This window comes from Diadema antillarum, unplaced genomic scaffold (genome assembly GCF_040938485.1).
Source record: "Diadema antillarum isolate AM-2024a unplaced genomic scaffold, OU_Dant_1.0 scf00000063, whole genome shotgun sequence".
Taxonomy (NCBI): Eukaryota; Metazoa; Echinodermata; class Echinoidea; order Diadematoida; family Diadematidae; genus Diadema; species Diadema antillarum.
Genome location: NW_027270952.1, coordinates 2,741,963 through 2,760,883, shown reverse-complemented (window position 1 = coordinate 2,760,883; position 18,921 = coordinate 2,741,963). Strand labels below are relative to the sequence as shown.

General features: G+C 36.8%; 1 protein-coding gene across 1 annotated transcript in view; it reads left to right on the top strand.

Annotated features, from left to right (window-relative positions):
• LOC139716293 (adhesion G-protein coupled receptor G7-like) overlaps nt 1-18,921 on the top strand; it is a 59,660-nt gene that overhangs the window by 10,065 nt on the left and 30,674 nt on the right. The window contains exons 3-5 of the mRNA XM_071627857.1: nt 2,802-2,900; nt 4,190-4,260; nt 4,893-5,006. Coding sequence (XP_071483958.1) covers nt 2,802-2,900; nt 4,190-4,260; nt 4,893-5,006 — 284 coding nt within the window. The remainder of the gene's footprint in view (nt 1-2,801; nt 2,901-4,189; nt 4,261-4,892; nt 5,007-18,921) is intronic.

Here is an 18,921-nt window from a genome sequence, read left to right as displayed (position 1 = left end):
TTGTTTTTTACAAATTACTGTACATCAAAAGGTAAAATTCACATCCACAAATCCATTTAACGAAAATGTTTGTCACATTTCTAGAAAAAATGTACACATATTCTTTTTTGCTTTACCTCTGTGAAGCACATTTATATAAAATGTTATCTTTTTAAGTAATTGGTAATTGGGTTTATTTGTAGGATAACATGGCTTCAAAAGCAAAGCTCATTTCAACCGAGACAAACCAGCTCCCAGGAAAGAAACAGATTGGACCAAGTACATCATATTCAAATGTCAAGATGATGACACACACACACACACAAAACCCTATCATGTCCAGCTTTGTCTAAAAGAAATGATGTTGGTATAGGATACAAAACTTTGGCAGAAGATCTGATTTGTTTTCATGAGGCTGATTCTTTACCCACTACGCTGCAAATTACAATTAGATGTAAACCTATAATGATGTATTGTATACTACCTATTGTATTTACTTTATGGTTTGATGTATAAGATTCAGTGTAGTTGTAAGTATCAGAACAGCCTGGTCAATCATGAATTTTACAGGCATACATAATTGTAGTGTGTTTACATTTTATGTAAGTGACCCAATAAGCTTTAGAAGTTTTCTCACACTTAGTGTCATATTTCCAAAGGAAACAGATGTACTATATTGGTTGGAAACTATGATTTTCATTCTATGGTCCAGGGACCAGAGAAAGCGAGAGTCTATATGTCTAGAAACTGTATAATCGTGAGAAATATGTACTTCAGACATGAAATTGTGAAGATCATGTTTTTCACATACACTGTACACACATAAATCCTATAAAGGAAGTTGAGCATATTTTCCAAAATGCTTCCAAAGTTAACTATGCCCAGACGTTCCACATTAGAATACTAAAAATGAGTGAACAAGTAATTGTTGAACTCAAAAACAAACGTTTACACCAGAATCAATCCACAATGGGCATCCCGCTTTCATAACACTTGTACGCTATATAACTGGAGGGAGGCCATATTTATCAAATGGCCGCCAAAACAAAGGATGTGATGAACCTATTCACTTTGCTAAAACGTCATTAAATTGGAAACCTTCACCCCAAAACTATACTTTTACACTTGAATCGTGATTATATATCTTTTGAGTTCGAAGGTATACAATATTCATTTTCTGTTGTATGGCAGCCATATGCATTAAAATGGCCGCCAAAACGTAGGATGAAGCGATTCATATTCACTTACAGTTGAATTTATGGGAGTCCTTGACCACAAAAATATATAAGTTGGTACCAGAGTCATGACCCTTTGTCCATACGTTTTAATGATATGTTTTTATCTAACATGGTGGCCATATTTTTTTCAAAATGGCCGCCAATAAGTAGGTTGCCATGGTTTTATCCTCTCAAAAATTATTTCATTGTAATCCTTGACCCTCAAAACCTATACTTTGGTACAAGAATCACGACAATCGGACTTATAGTTTCCAAAATACACACCATTGCTATATCACATGGCGGCCATTTTGAAAAATGGCCGCCACGGCCGCCAAAGGGAGAATCAGAGTGGCTTCCATATCAGAAATGACTTATATTGGCATCATGTACATGTGTACCAAGTATGGTGCTTTTACCATAAAGTGCATGATTTTTCTATATCCGCTGGACTACTGGAGCATCCCAAAATATATCCGGAGTGTTGAAATGTATTTCGTACTTGCAGTGAACTGGAAGCCCAGTTACTATATATTGCTAGTCAAGGAAAATATTCATAAATCCAAATGCATTAATGAATCAATCTATTTTTGAAAAGTGTCAGATAGCGGAAGGAATGGTAGTAAATGGTGATTATACCTTTTCCATTTAGCACAACACCACCTTCCAAAGATTATATCAGACCTACACAGATGAACGACCTTAAAAGTTTCTCTTCTTTCCTTTCCTTTCTGCGCCTTGAGCACATTAGTCATGTGAAATTGGCGCATTATAGGTACCCTGTGCTATCATTATTATTATTATTGTTATTATTATTATTATTATTATTATTATTGTTATTGTTATTGTTATTATTTACTACTTGATTATGTTAACAAATTACATGAAAATAAAGACAACAGGACAAAACGTGAAACAAAAATCATTTTCTTTGCACGCCTATATTCAGTACAGCTGTGATTTCATCATTGAAATTCATGTTCCTGGCAGTCTGGATTCACTTCCAAAGTTTGCTCATAATTTACAATACAAAATTTAAAAAGTATAATTAGAAAAAGGAATATCTGTAATACAGCAAAACTTGGAAGTACAATACAGATATGCCGTTGTGAATTAGTGTATCAAACATGAATCACACATGTTTCTCATTGTGAAGCGAAGCAAAGAACGAACTGCGAAAATGGGGTCAATGCTTGTAGTGTGTGGGTTCAACTTGTGGAAGAAAATATTTCGTGCTACTGTTGTAGCAAACAAAATAAAGAATTGTGCATGGAATTCAAACGATGTCGCTATACCAAGAAGAGAGAGAGAAAAAAAAAACCCGAAAGAAAAGAGTCACAGAAACGCTTCCTTTGTAGGCAGTGGTACACTTATGACCATTTCACAATTTGTCAAAGTCGGAATTATGTGCTATGATTTACTCGATAGTCTGTTCATCTTTAAAAAGTGAATTAACTAATGCTAGCTCTCAATCCCTCCTTTGCAAATGAAATGATTTCAAAATTCAAAGACAACATAAGTCCGTAATTCAAGGAATTTGTTTCACTCAAAAATACTTACTATTTCAACAATACATCACTGTAAGTTTTCCTTTTCATCTTTCAGGTATTATAGAGCGAACAGAACACGCAGGACAACCGCTATGCAGACATACAGGGGCTCATGTTTCACGGGACTTTTCAGAACAGTATGTAATAAATCAAGGTATGATGACAGTTCTCTGAACAGTGTTTGTCAATATCATGTACTGAGGTCGATATGATGTGTAGTTTCTACAAGGTTTGATTTGATTTTATTTGATTGAGTTTGTTATCACCATGTACAAAAATAAGACATTGAAATAATGTGCAGGAACAGAAATAGCTCTTAACTCAACTCACTGGTACAGCAAAAACAAATTAATGATAAAGGCTAGAATTTACTCCTCTTTCCACGCCTATTGTACTATAAGTAGCTGCTGAAATTGACTGGATAATGCTTATCAAGAAACCTGCCCATCGCCAATGTCTGTGAAATCAAAACATTTATTCATTGTTTTCATTGTCCAAGTAAATCAAAGCATATACAAGAATCGAAATATGATGTTTTGAAATAACCATGGAAAATGTGCTTTCATGTGCCATTTTTTTAAATAGAAGAACCAATGTCTGATAAAGCTGTATAACTGCACATGAATCCAGCACCACTAAGTGTAAACCAGGGCAACTTTAGTTCACATTTACACTTCCACTACCATCTTGCTCAATCAATAAAAATATGATTGATTTTTTTTTTGATAATGATTTCAAATCACCCATTTTGGAATGTTTGGGAATTTGGGGATCAAACATCTATATCATAAACTATATACAACCTGAATACATGCAAGTGTACGGAGAGAAAACATCTCTTAATGTCAAACCTGTCTTTCGACCAGAAAGCCGTCATCATGAAAATGAATAAATGAAATGAAATGAAATGAAGTAATTTAAAAAAGTACAAGTAAACTGAATGACTAATAAACAAGAAAGATAATTATTTACATCGAGTATTCATTTCATTTTTTCATTCATTTCATTTTTATTTCATTTGCGGCCAAAGCATATAATATGACAATTTCATATAAACAAATTAAGTACAATGTAACTTTTACATTTCCAAATGAAATTTAGATACACGTCATTTGTTTACATGAATCAATAAACATACTAGTTGAAGAAATACATGGGCACAATGTGACTGAATCATAAGAAAGAAAAGGTCGGAAATGGAGGGGACTGCTAAAAAGCCAAGCTTGTAGAATGCAGTCCCCTCGTGAGTCGTGAAAATTATAATGCAACAAGACAATTTGACATAGTCCTCGCTGACGTAGATTTTTTAAAGAAAGCGCAGAACTTATTATGACTTTACAATTGGCTTGAAAATGTAAGAAGATCACAGAGGAAACACAAGACCTTCTTTAGTCATTGCTTTATGTGACATGTTAATCATTGTTTCTCTTTTTAACTACTTAGGACCATATATCGACAGACATATGCCGTCATGCGTGTATGCTGTCCTGGTTTTGACGGCTCTCCATGTGAAGGTAATAGTTGACACATTATGAAACGTTTACCTACGCAAAAGCACATACGTGTGCACGCACAAAGATACATAAATGCACAAATCTAAACTTATATCATTGCACAAGCTCTGTCCACGAACTATCTAGTGCTGCATCCTTCAGTCTTTTATTTTTGTGGGGATCTTTTAACTTCTCAGCTTGCTACCTACACGTTTGTTTATAAATATTTGTGGAGCGTATGTTACAGCTAACACCAACGAAGTGAGTGGAATGCACATCACTTACGTAAAAATACTTGCATATATACATATCATATATATAATATATATATATATATATATGTATGTATATATATAAACATGTATATGCACGTATGTATAGTATATAACATATATACTTAACATCAATTCATAAATTGTAGATTCCTTATATTTCACATGATAAATTGTCTTGAATGCTGTACTTGACAATTCATCCATGCTTTTGTATTGTTATGTTTATGGTTTATTTATTTGTCGAAATGTGGAATATAGAACAATAAAAAACAAACAAACTATCAAACAAAAAACAAAATAAAGATCTTATATCTATCTATCTATCTATCTATCTACCTATCTATCTATCTCTATACATTTTTTCTTTGTTACGAACAGAAATTGATGAATGTGCTTCAAGCCCATGTCTACACAATGGGACATGTATTGACCAGATAAACGGATTCTCGTGCAACTGCTCTGCGGGCTGGACAGGGAAAAACTGTGGAATAGGTATTATTAGCTGATGTATGCACACACTCACATACACATACAAATATATATATATATATATATATATATATATATATATATATATATATATAATTCGAGTCGAATAAACTCATTCTTTATTGGCCAAAAATGCATTACCAATTTGCTTCTTTGTCAATACATATATACATTTCTACATGTACATTATCTACATGTACTTATCATGCCTCTTGATCATGTTGATGAACCATATCGCTGTTGAGGCATCATAATGTATATAAGTATATCATATCTATATACATATATTCTTTTGCTAAAACTAAAGTACCTGTTGCCTACTTTATCTACATAATGTAGTCATAACTTCATAAATTCAAGTCTCATTCCTTCTTTTATAGTCCTACCTTAGATATACATCTTTTACTTTTAATGCAATGCTTGCACTTTCGACCGTGGTCGTATTCGTTCGAGCCATCTTCGATTGGCACAGGGGAAACGCTGTTAATTTTCTTCGAAATTATGTGCAAAGCGGCTAGTCTCCGAGCTCTCATTTTCAGTGAAAGAATGTTTCATTTGATTCCATCAGTAATCTTCGTAGGTATATTTTATCTTCTCTAACTTCGTCATAGATAGATCGCGCGTATAATGTCTGTGTTACTGTGCACGGAATGCTGTCAAATATTGACAATGTTCGTATTTTATGGCGTATAACATTAAACGATGCAAGAGTAATGATACAGGCTTATCTTAACTGAAGGTAACATCATCTGGTAACTGCTTGAGACACACGCAATCTCTCTACTGAAAGACGGACACACATCACCATGCCTCCAAGGTTTCCCCACATCAAATCGGAATGCACTTTATACAATTTCCCCTTCAGGACATAGAAAATACGAGTAAACTGCTAAAACACGTAAATAATACATGACAAATTGTAAACAAAGTAACATGGCATTTAGCTATTAAAATATGATCAATTAATACTTCATGATTCGGTTTCACGCGCGATTAGTTTTCGCCAAGATTATGCCGACGTATTTCGACGTAGGAGCTTGTGAAGCTGTTCATTGTTTGCCCGTCGACATGTGCCATTCGCAGAGCGTTCGTTCAGTCAACTTGTGAAAGTAAGATCATACTGGACGGACTCAATCACTACATGCTCGTTGCTATGTACCAGGAGAGGGTAGTGAGATGAGTTGACCTCACGAAGCATCGCAAGCAGCTTCATTTTGTAGAGTGATCTTCATCGCAAAGTCTTCAAAATGCTGCAATTAACCAAGTCTGCGTATCAAATGTGTGGCCCAACGCTCAGACTACAGTGCAAACTTTTCATCGATACAATAACTAACAAAGTCTTCAGCGAACATGGAATTTGTATTGGGGTAAATATGGATGAACGCATTTCCATTTATGTAGCGGGGGTGGGGGACTTCCCCTGCACTCTATAAAACTGGAAAATGTCGTCCATAAGTGGCACGAAAACTTGTAAGACATATTTTGTTATAGTTCTGAATGGCTACTTTATAAATGTCGCTATGGTCAGGGACCTGTGCCACTCTGTTACACTAGTTTCAGTTTGCAAATACATTTTACGCACTTATTTTATTTAAATATATTACCGATCGATGTCAGGGATACTGCTCGGTTTCTCCGGCGCTATGCTATGCGTGTGTTCGTACATAGAGTGGGGAAGGTGGTAGTGCAAAAGCAGAGAAAATGCCCAACGCCGCACGTACGGAGATAGCAAGCCAGCAATCAAAATGACCGAAAATGTGTGTGTGAGTGTGTGTGTATGCGTGTGTATGCGTGTGTGTGTGTGCGTGTGTGTGTGTGGGTTTTTTTTTAGGGAACTAGCACCCATTGACATGAAATCACCATAGATCTGCATTCATCAAGGTCAAAATCTATCACGTTAGCTGTCAGGATAGAAACAGAAAACAACAACAGCAACAAGCGGCAGCATGCAGGAGCAGTGGCGGCGGCAACGACAACAACAACAACCCCAAACTTGGTCTGACCAGTGTAAAGTACGTTTAACTCTGCAAACGCCTGATTAATATAATTCTTGATTCCCATGTGATGATTTGATGTAACTGGTCTGGTATTAGCAGCCATACCATCCATCGCACAGCCAGAATGTGAACATTTCTTCTCAGATATAGACGAATGTACGAGTTCAGCCAACAACTGCTCGCAAGTTTGCAGCAACTCGCCTGGGAGCTACAATTGCTCTTGTCAAGATGGCTTCTCGCTTGGTCCGGACGGAGAGACCTGTGAAGGTATTTATAATACCTTATTATTAATAATTTGTCTTAAAAATATCATAATGCAATTTCCATGAACTTTTTTTTTCGGAAAGGAGTTTCTTATGCTCAACGTTCTATGTTCTGATACCATGATATCCGTTAGTTGCGTAAGATATCAGATATGTGTCCATGTGCTTCTATTGGCGTGTCGTGTCAGGGAAAAGGTGACGAACGTCATTTATGTCACATGATTTGCGCAATTGTGGAGGGAATCCTGAATAATTACAACAGTAGGCCTTTAGTAACATAACTCCGTTTTTTTTTTCTGGAAGTGGTCATAATTCCATGTATATGTTATACCATTACTCTATCACCTGGTGGATCGAGAGGGGAAAAAAATAAACAGTTCATATAGAAATCAAATGAAAGTTTGAAGTCAAGACGATTCAATTCGGTTCGTTAATTGCGAATGAATCAAAATGTAGAAATTTTGAAAGAATCAGAAATTTTAAAGACAAAAACATTTTGATCACATAACATCCAAGTAGATGCTAAATTTGGGAAATTGGGCTTTTCAGCACTGCAGAATATCTATCAAGAACTCGACGGTTCTCACAGCGACTAGTATCTTATTCTGCCTTTATCAGAATAATTTCTGTTATATTCTGAATGTTAGTACCACATTGATTTTCACAATAAAAAAACGTGAAAACTCATTGTCGAAACGAAAAATAAATGAGGCTCCGAGAATGAAAGCGGTTAGTGGTGCAAGACTAGTGTCAGAGTTCTGGGAAAGGTGTTACACACTGGCTTTACTGCCAATAGGTCCTGCTATGTCTTATTTTACTTCGGTATGTATGCTTTTCAAATCCATGTGAGCATGGCGGGAGCTGCAACGACCACCTGAACGCCATCTCGTGTGACTGCCTACCGAGATGGCGTGGAAAAAAAAACTGCGGAACATACTGATATGAATAAAGTCATACTTTCCGCGGATTAGACTCTGGGCTCGTAGAATAAAAATCCTGGGCGAGAAGACAATTCGATATCAACATGTTAACCTAGTTCTTCCCCCGTACAATGCAGAGAAGATATGATTTTCCCAAAGTGACTCTTTTCATGATACAAAATGTATTCGTTATCGACACAAGAGCAATGTTACACGAAGTAATGCTTTCTGTCTCGTTTCTCTGCAGAAATTAATGAATGTGCCTCGAATCCGTGTCTGAACGGCGCAACGTGTAATGACCAACTGAATAGATTCTCCTGCAACTGCTCGGCAGGATGGACAGGGCAGAACTGTGGAGAAAGTAATACAAACACCATCATCATCATCATCATCACAGTTTCGAAGGATAGTGATCAAAAGAAAAGAAAAGTTGCAGTCACAGCAAGTTTTTCTTTCGTGCCTGTGTAAAGTCAATGGAGCACCGACTTAAGAAATATTTTTTTTTAATTTTAATTTACAGGTTTATGCCAAATTCATTGCTGTAAAAACTATGGATACACTTTTGGGTTGGAATTGAATTTTCTTTCGTATAATGTCACCAAGGGCCATTGTGGAAACCGACAGACAGACGTTTAACTAGATTTTCAATTGCTTGATTTATTTTGAATAGTGAACTTTGAATTTTGCATATAGAATTAATTGGGTGCGTTTGTATGCGTCATACACTAGTGGCGCAATCACTAAAATATTCCTTTCATTCTTTCTTTTGACACACAACACAATAGGCCCAGTGTCTGTCTAATTAATGCGTACATTCGACCGAGTTATGCAATTTTCTGTTGCTTTTTCTCTTTGTATTGAAAAAATGGACGAATGTTAGTCAAACCCATGCTTAATACAATGCTATCCGTATTGGTCTCCTAAACGGGTATCTCAGTCACTGATGGATGGAGCTAACTGAGAACAGAAATATTGTCTTGCTGTTAATTCGTTTTGAGGCGTCTCGTACCGTGTGTGTGTCGTGCCGTAGAAATCGATAATCGATAATCACAAATATTTCAAACATTCATGATCTATTGTGATTACAAGGCCAATCCGCCTTAATGTTTCGTGATTGAAACTAAGAAAGTGCTGATATAATATAAAAACATTATTTGCATGAAAACATCTGTAAATACATAAAGCAAAATCTGAAACGGTTCTGGAAATATTGTAAGTCAAAGAAGACTGAAAAAAAACCCCCGAAGACAAGTTCATCTTTGGAAGTTAATACATCTCATGCAACTGAAGACAAATCGAGTGCACACATTTTGAATGCGTCGTTTTAGTCTCGTACTCTTGCCTGAATTATTCTTTGGATGATGATTGTTATCCCGAAGGTTACTTAATCCTAAAATGTAACAAGGTTTGATATTATGAAGGTTTGATAGTCAGAAAATCATATAAATTTCGTGAGTAAAGGACGGTGAGTTAGCTCAGTCGGTAGCACGTTTGCCTCACAATCCAAAGGAAGGACCCGGGTTCCGACTGAGCAATGTTGTGTGTGATCATACCGTCCCCACTAGCAAGAGGCAAAACACTCTGTTCCTCGGAAAGAACATAAAATGGAGGTCCCGTGTGTGAGAGAGTCACAACTCTTGCATGTAAAAATCTCTCCTTATTTATTAATCGTAAAGAGCAGGGGTGCTTAAAGTGGTTGAAGTGGTCCCGCCTAACATCCAACTGCAGTGGCGGATCCCGAGGGGGCGTAGCCGGTGCACGCCCCCTTTAATTTTTGTTACAAACAAAAGAAATAAAAAGAAAAACAATTAAATGAAACCCGGAAGTGGCACTAGAAATATTAGTCACGCCCCCCCCCCCCTCCTCTTTACCACATTCCTGGATCCGCCCCTGAACTGGACATATAATCGATAAAAAGTTAAGTTTCCTTACATTCCATTTGGAAAAATTTCCAGCATTAATATGATAGCAGCCATGACGACTGTTATTCTGATATTACAGGGGGGCGTTTCATCAACGAGTTCGTCGGAGGTTTTCACCGACATATTTGCTATCAGCCAATCAGACGCAAGGATTTCAGTAGTTTTTAACAGTTGTCAGTGTAAATCACTGACAAAAAGTTTCATGGAACGGTCCCCTGAAAGATAATTGATCAAATTCGATAAGATCTATTTCTTACTTTTTGTAAGAACGATGTTCAAGCTTTAAGATGATACCAGACATAACGACTATTATTGTCATATTACAGTAATATTAGAGATCATAATCGAGTTTCCAAACTTATTATGATGAGAATGGCAGTATATAGGCACATAGATACCTATGGTACGTAGTACTAACAATTCCTTCCTGTCTATGTATACTCTGTTGAACAACAAACGTACGTGTTTACCGCGATGTTGATTGGTGCATCGCTGCGATGAGCCACTGTTGAGACAATTTACCTACTTATAGGTCCACTGTGATAACTATACCATATACCAAGAAAAGTAATTTCCAGATGATTCGTATATCAGGAAAAGAAAATGACATGGATGTCATTATATCCAGCAGGGGTCGCATGAAAATCATTCAAGACAGGCACACTGACACATGACATACGTATCACTTCTGATATTTTTACCTTTGACATTTTTACTTCTGACATTTTTACACCGAATCGTTCAGAGGGGCTGTTTTGGATATCAGAATATCCCATCTGCTTCCCGAAGGGGGGGGGGGGATATCCGATGACAGCTTGAGACCTGTGAATTATCCGACCAATGAGAAATTGGGCCGTCAAACTAAAGGATATGAAATACTTCAAAGTTTCTTTTTTTTAAAGCCTGAGGTATTGCCAACAAGGAAGGAAATTAGCCCTCTCACATGTATTTTTTTTTCTTCTTTTTTTTTTCTGTCATAGTGTATGCGTATAGAGTGAAAGTGCATTCAGGCGCCACGTAAAGTATCGCCCACACGAGAGTCGTCTCGACGGGTTCTGATGACTGATGTCTGTCAGTAGCGTAGACAAACGCCGAGAGTCCAAGTCTTACAAACGGAAAGTGGCGGGTTACCCACTTTTGTATTCAATTTAATGATTGATCTATAGGGAAGGCAGAGAAGATTCTCCTGGCACTGATCATGCTGATATATAAAGAGGTCAAATGATTAGCCCCCACCCAGTTTCTTTTGGGATTTTTCATGTTAACTACAAGCACATAGATCATGCTGTCCCGCGGGTTGATAGTCTTTGCATGCTTCCAGTTGATAACTCATTATCATGTCGCAGGAAACCTGCAGCAGGTCTCTCATGAAGGGACAAGATTCAGATATATGCTGTCGGCCCTACCGATCTCGTTTTCGTGCTCGACTCGTCTTCAAGCATCGGAGCGGTGTACTACGCAAGACTCGTCTACTTCGTCAAGGCGACCTCCCAGATTTTACCAGTCTCACCAGACAAGACAAGGATTGCTATTGTTTCGTTCTCATCGTGTACTAAGATTCACAAATTCATCGATTACATTACTCAGCCAGAGGGCAAGAATAAGTGCACCCTTAACCAAGACATCTACTCAACCGTACGGCATGATGAAGGTGGCAGATGCATCAACCATGCTTTACAGAGAGCAGGAGATGTATACTTGCCCGTGGACGTCGTATTAACAGGTATTTATTTATTCATTCACCCTTTCTTTAAAAATGTAGGGGAAGTCTCGTTCTAGCCAGAGGCCTGCTTTTCAAGAGAGCCCTGTACTTGCACAGATACATTTTGCATATCATGATAACAATGAAATAGAAGATAATACAACAAATGACAATTCAAAATACAAAAGATTAAAGAAATAGACATAGTCAAAACCTTACATATACACACACAAGCACATCATGCGCGCATGCACATCATACACACACGCAGACACACAGACACGCAGACGCACACATGCATACGGACACAGACACATCTGTCTGCAGAAGATCCATAATGATAAATAATGCGTTTCATTAACATGTTACAATATACACTACTGCCAAATAAACTTATTAAAACATTAATCTAATCTGCGTTTTGAATATTGACAGTGATGGACACGTTTGAACAGTACTTGGTAGATTGTTGTATAAAGAGCATGCTATGTACGAAAAGGAGCGTTTCTTAAAGGCAGCCGATCGCCATCCCTAATGGTACGTAAACTCCGAACTACCGAAGTTTGTGCATGCAATTGCGCAATGCCAGACTCGGTGCTATATCCATAAACGTGTGGGACAATGCCACCACTGAGACAAGTGTGTGTGTGGGCGTGTGTGTGTACGCATCATACACAACCATTGTCACCGCGAGCTGCGGTGATTGGAGGAGAGAGGCCAGAAGACGCGTGGCTCTTCTGGCCTCTCTTCATGCGCATGCGCACTGAGAGTGTGCGTCCATTCGGAAGCTCTCGTGGCTCGCTGGGACAACCATTTTGGGTTAGGAGATTAGCACAGGGAGCTCTCTTGTAGCCTAGCGTTTTGTTCGCTGACCCATTGAACCTTAAAGGACAAGTTCACCTTCATAAACATAAGGATTGAGAAAATGCAACAATATTAGTAGAACACATCAGTGAAAGTTTGAGGAAAATTGGACAATCGATGCAAAAGTTATGAATTTTTTTAATTTTTGTGTTGGAACCGCTGGATGAGGAGACTACTACAGCTTGTGAGTCATATGCGTACAACAGTATAAAGAAAATATAAAAGAAAATTCAACATATTTTAACTTTTTTCGCATAATAAAAGAGCAATTGACTTGCCTCTTTCTAAGGGCAGGGGGAATAATATTACCCATAACATGTATCGGTAACGAGTCAGGGGAATGTGTACTTTTTTTCAAAAGATGGAATTTTGTGAAATTCTCTTTATATTTTCCTTATATTGTTGTACGCATGTGACATCTAAGTTATTCATACACTGCAGTAGTCTTCTCATCCAGCGGGTACTGCACAAAAACTTCAAAAAATCATAACTTTTGAACGGATTGTCTGATTTTCCTCAAACTTTCAATGATGTGTTCTACTAATATTGCTACATTCTCTCAATCCTTATGTTTATGAAGGTGAAATTGTCCTTTAAGTACGCGGGTGCGGTATGAATAGTGGACTATTGAGGGCGTGTGTGGTATAATATAACACAGGGCGTCTTTAAAGGGTTTAAGTACGGAGGGGCTAAATCGTTCAAGATTTTAAAAACTGTAACACAATACTGGTATTTTATTCTCCGATCTACAGACTGCCATTTCAATGAGTTTAGTAAAACAGCTTTTGGAGTAGTATAATCGGTCTTCAGAATTAGTCTTGCGTATTTGTTTTGAAGCCTTTGTAACTTTGATATATTACCTTTTGTGTAATTCCCCCATACCACTGAACAGTAATCTATGTGAGATAAGATCAGAGTTGATATAACTGTATCAACATATATTTCGGTGAGAAATTTCGAATCCTCCTTATATAGCTCGAGAAATTTTGCTTATGATTTGGGAAATATGTCGTGACCAGTTAAGGTTTTCGTCAAAATATACACCTAAGTATCATAGACCAGACACGCGCTCTAAATATTGACCTTGGTAACAAATACTAAGTTGACATTTATTAATGTGTTTCTTTGATCAGTACAGAAAAGCGAAACTGCTTAGATATGGGGACGGGAGTCTTAGCAGTAATAAAGCTACGCACCGTTTTCTCCTTCCTTTCTCATATCCCACATATATATGTAGGCCCTATATATATAAATAAATATGTATATATATATATATAGATATATATATATATATATATATATATATAACCTGCCACTCCCGACCCAGCTCACCGCCCTGGGCTGATGGGGCTACCAGCGGCAGGGGATGGGCTGGTAGACTATTCAATAACTCCTATTTCCTTCCAAGTATTCTGAAACTTTTTATTTAAAAGACATTATACACACACACACATATATATATATATATATATATATATATATATATATATATGTGTGTGTGTGTGTGTGTGTATGTGTGTGTGTGTGTGTGTGTGTGTGTGTACATAATACAGCTGTGAAGCCAGAGTTAAATGGTAATGTGGTTCTTAATGTACAGCAGAAGTTTCAGTATGTAGAACACGCTTTTATTTTTGGACACACACACATACACCATAATACTAGGTGTTACAAAAAACTTCCAATATTGATCCCTAATAGTTCGAAAACCAAACATCAGATAACGCTGTCATTGATGTGATGAATAGCTGCATAGTGTACAACTTATTTGAAAGTGATTTGAATATGAGAGCATGAATCAGTTTCGTTAAATTAATCCATGATTAATTTCAAAGTTAAGTTCAAGATTTTTTGTCAAATTTGAACCCTGTGTACAAAAATTGAACTTTACACAAATATATATATAGGTTTGAGTCGTGTGTCTTTATATATATATATATATATATATATATAATATATATATATATATAGGTTTGAGTCGTGTGTCTTCAGCTAATGATGAACCCCTGGGTCGTCGCATCTTTTTGGAGTGTGTATGTAAACGAGAGTAAAGAGGCGGTAGACGTTGCTTAATCCTCACAAGTGAGTTTACCCAAGCTTTCGGGCTTCCTGCCCTTTGTCAAGACTGGGGACAAGATACAAAACATGGATATCATATAAACAAATAGAAAATTAATAATGATGATCAAAACAATAGCGGAACTGATAACTACAGTGAAGGAGGCAGAGACGCAGGGAATAATTACACAGGTGGGGGTGAATATGTGCATCAATCTTGCATAATATAACATGCAGATATACAATCACAAACAAGTATACAAAATATAAACATTTACAAATACAGTGTACGGATGACTAAACATCTGCACACACACAATGGATACGGATGTGTGCGCACAATCACACATGTGAAACTCCTCGCGCATGTCAAAGCAGGCAACCATAATATAAACAATAACGGCAATTAATGAATCATAATAGTAATTAAATCAAGGAGTGTATGTATGAATAAGCGGAACATAGGTACACACAGAAAAGCACACAAGTAGCGTTCTTAACCGGGAATGAGTGTATAATAATGTGCGGCAGGGAATAATTGCACAGGTGGGAGTGTATATGCATCAATCTTGCATAATATAACTTGCAGATATACAATCACAAACAGCGTACAGAATATAAGCATTTACAAATACAGTGTACGTATGACTAAACATCTGCACACACACAATGGATACGGATGTGTGCGCACAAACACACATGTGAAACTCCTCGCGCATGTCAAAGCAGGCAACCATATAAACAATAACGGCAATTAATGAAATCATAAGAGTAATTAGATCAAGGAGTGTATGTATGAATAAGCGGAACATAGGTACACACAAAAAGAGCACATAAGTAGCGTTCTTAACCGGGAATGAGTGTATAATAATGTGTTTAACAGCATTCAGGGTTACAGGATCTATAAATACGTACGGTGTGAGGTGCACACTTCACATTTGGCCCGGTTACCATGCCAGCAGTCAATTTGCAGCCGGTTGTGGGGAACCGGAACATTCTGGTGGTATTGGAGAAAAACATAAAGCGGGGATGGGCTAGTGGACAACTAAACAAAGTGACAACACTGAATGTTCAGAACATTATAATGGGTTGTTGGAATACGTATATATTAAATATATATATATATATATATATATATATATATATATAAGATCAAAAACAAAACTGGAACAAAGTTCATGCTGTATTCACCAACGGTTTATCTCTGCACACAAATTTTCGAGCGATACGCTCTTTCTCAAGTGTGGACACTTGACAATGGTTGAGAAAGAGCAAATCGCTCGAAAATTTGTGTGTAGAAACAAACTGTTGATGAATACAGCATGAACTTTGTTCCAGTTTTGTTGTTTTTTTCTTATTATCACGGCAACACGTGGACTACCTAATATGTATATATATATATATATATATATATATATATATATATAACATATTATGCGTATCATTCCTAATATGATATTTTGAATATAATATTTTTCATTTACTGGTTCTGCAACCTGCGCTAATGAATAAGATTCCCCTTTTCGGTGTTAATGTTGAGAGTTTAGTGGTAATGACTTACATTATAGTGTCCACCACATTATGATGTTAGTAAAAACGATGATTTTGAAATATGCTGTAACCTCTTCTTCAATTTCCTTTATTTTTCATTTGAGACGATGACCATTGTTTATCAGGCAATGATTAAATAATGGAATATACACTAATGAGATTCTCACGTGACTGCCCAAAATATCTAACTGGGGATAAGTGTGAAATAGGTATCTTCCACAAGTTTGTTCATTAAATACATTTCTTTCCGTCTATATTATACATCTTTGTATCTATGAGATAGCGCTTTCCGATATAGACATGCCATGTCCGCAAGGCTGTTCTTATGTTTATGATTAATGTCTGTTTGCAAAATAACCATATAAAACGTTTTGAACGGTTTTAAATGAAATTTGCAGGAAAATGATTATGACACAAGGAACATATTATTAATCAAATTTCGCCAGTGATCCGGATCACCGTCTGGTAAAGGACTAAATAATACAGGGCGGTAATCACAATATGGGTGGACACGAGCTGCTTGATAGAGGCTGGGCTCTCCAAGATTTTTTCTGGCTGATAATAGGCAAAGTTTTAGAAAATGTTGTCTTAAACTTTGAATGTCATTGCAAGGAAGAGTAAATATCCTTTTTACAATTGAAAACGTCGTTCATATGAGTTAGGCAGTAAATTTCTTTTGTATTTAGATTGACGACTTCTCACTATGTTTCTTTTTGGAAATTCTCTTGTGTTAACTTCCTCTAATGGCAGACTTTTAAGTCCAGGCCATCTAGCACATTGTCACATTTTATGTTACATTTTATGATTTTAATCTCAATTTCGCGAAAAATCACAATTGGACATCGGAAAATCGAAGTTTAATGCATCATCCTGTGACAATAGTCTGATACAAACTCGTTACTCCAAACTCTCACTGCAGAAGTTGACGAATGTGCCTCAAACCCGTGACGGAATGGTGGTTGGTGTAATGACCTAATAAACGGGTTTTCATGCCACTGTTCAGCAGGGTGGATTGGGGAGGACTGTGGAATAGGTAATGTGAATAAATGTCTTCATCGGTTTCGAGTATCGTTATCTAATGTTACGTTGTTCTGCTTATGCTTTATTGCAGTGACGAGATCTCTAACTTCGTTCATACAATATCACGCATCAAAGAATTTTAGTCTAATGTGTGCATGAATACCAATGACTATAGTACCGGTATGGTATCACCGGACAGCATGGTAATTCCCGACGCGCCCATTTTCTGCATACTTATGACATTCAATACGCGCGGTACTTCTTGGACTAGCCTCATAGAGCGTTGTATGGACCGAAATCGTGAAAAATGCGACACAAAAATGTAATAAACGCTAGTTAAAGGGACATTCCGGACGATTTTCATAATTTCACATCATGTAGTACATAAATCAACTGCTCCATGTATAGATTCTTGGAATTGTTCTGGTCCTTGAGCAGAGAAACCAATAAATTGAAAATCTCAAACAAATTATACTGAACAGTGTTGATGACATCAGAGCCTCATATATTTCAGAAATGCAGCAGTGCAATTCCATTACAATACCACTTGCTTAACAAGTTCACCTGTGAAGAATCTATGCATGCCTTTTTCTTTTGTTCTGCTTCCGTGAGCCCCAACTCATGCATTCTTATGGTGAGGCTGCCATGTCATCATCCTTGCTCATTGCAATTTGTTATAGATTTTGAAAACATTCTCATTCCTCATCCCAATCACTATAAATTCTGAAACTCTGTACTCAGTTTAGCCGATTTATAGTTGTTCAGATGTAAAAGTCTGAAAATCATCCTGAGGTCCCCTAAGAAGAAGATGTCGATTTATCATTAGATTTTTTTTTTTCATGCTAGACATTTTCCAGTAAAATACGAAATCTAAGCCTCATTTGCCTATATTTTTTTCTTTGTCGTCCGATCGATAGGAATGTGTACGGTGAATTGTTGGTATGAATTGTGATTCTGGTGCAAGGACAAGATGCGAAAGACGTCAATTATTCCATGTCGAAAATCGTGTCCGGAATTATAATGCGATTTTACACAGCACTAAAAGACAACTTTTTGGAGAGGGGTCTATTTGAAGTCTAGTTTCCCAAAATCGGGGTAAATAATTTTCATAATCTGCAGGACGTTGGGAATAACTGGTGCTATTTTTGGCCGAAATATCATCCTCTGAGTACGGAATTCAGAGCCACGAATAAAAGTGTCCGGTGATACGATCCACTCTCCTACTCAAAAGAGTTGGCAAGAAATTAAGAATTTGACATTTAAAACATTGTAGAAATTTTAGTAACTTTGCTTTTGTCATGAAAAATGAGACACAATCTGATCAAAATCTAAATCCGTATGTTTTATTTTTATCTCTCTCTCTCTCTCCTCAGACCTGAATGAATGTCTCTAGAACCCTTGTCTGAATGGTGGTACCTGTAATGAACTAATAAACGGATTTTCATGCAACTGCTCAGCAGGGTGGACAGGGGAGTACTGTGGAATAGGTGATGTAAATTGGTGTCGTCTAAGTGATGATTAATTACCTCACAAATTTCTCATTCATCTGTACATAAATCTTCACTGAATTTTCTTTTTTGAGGTGAAATTCGTATCAAATTATCATAATATTGTAATTACCTTT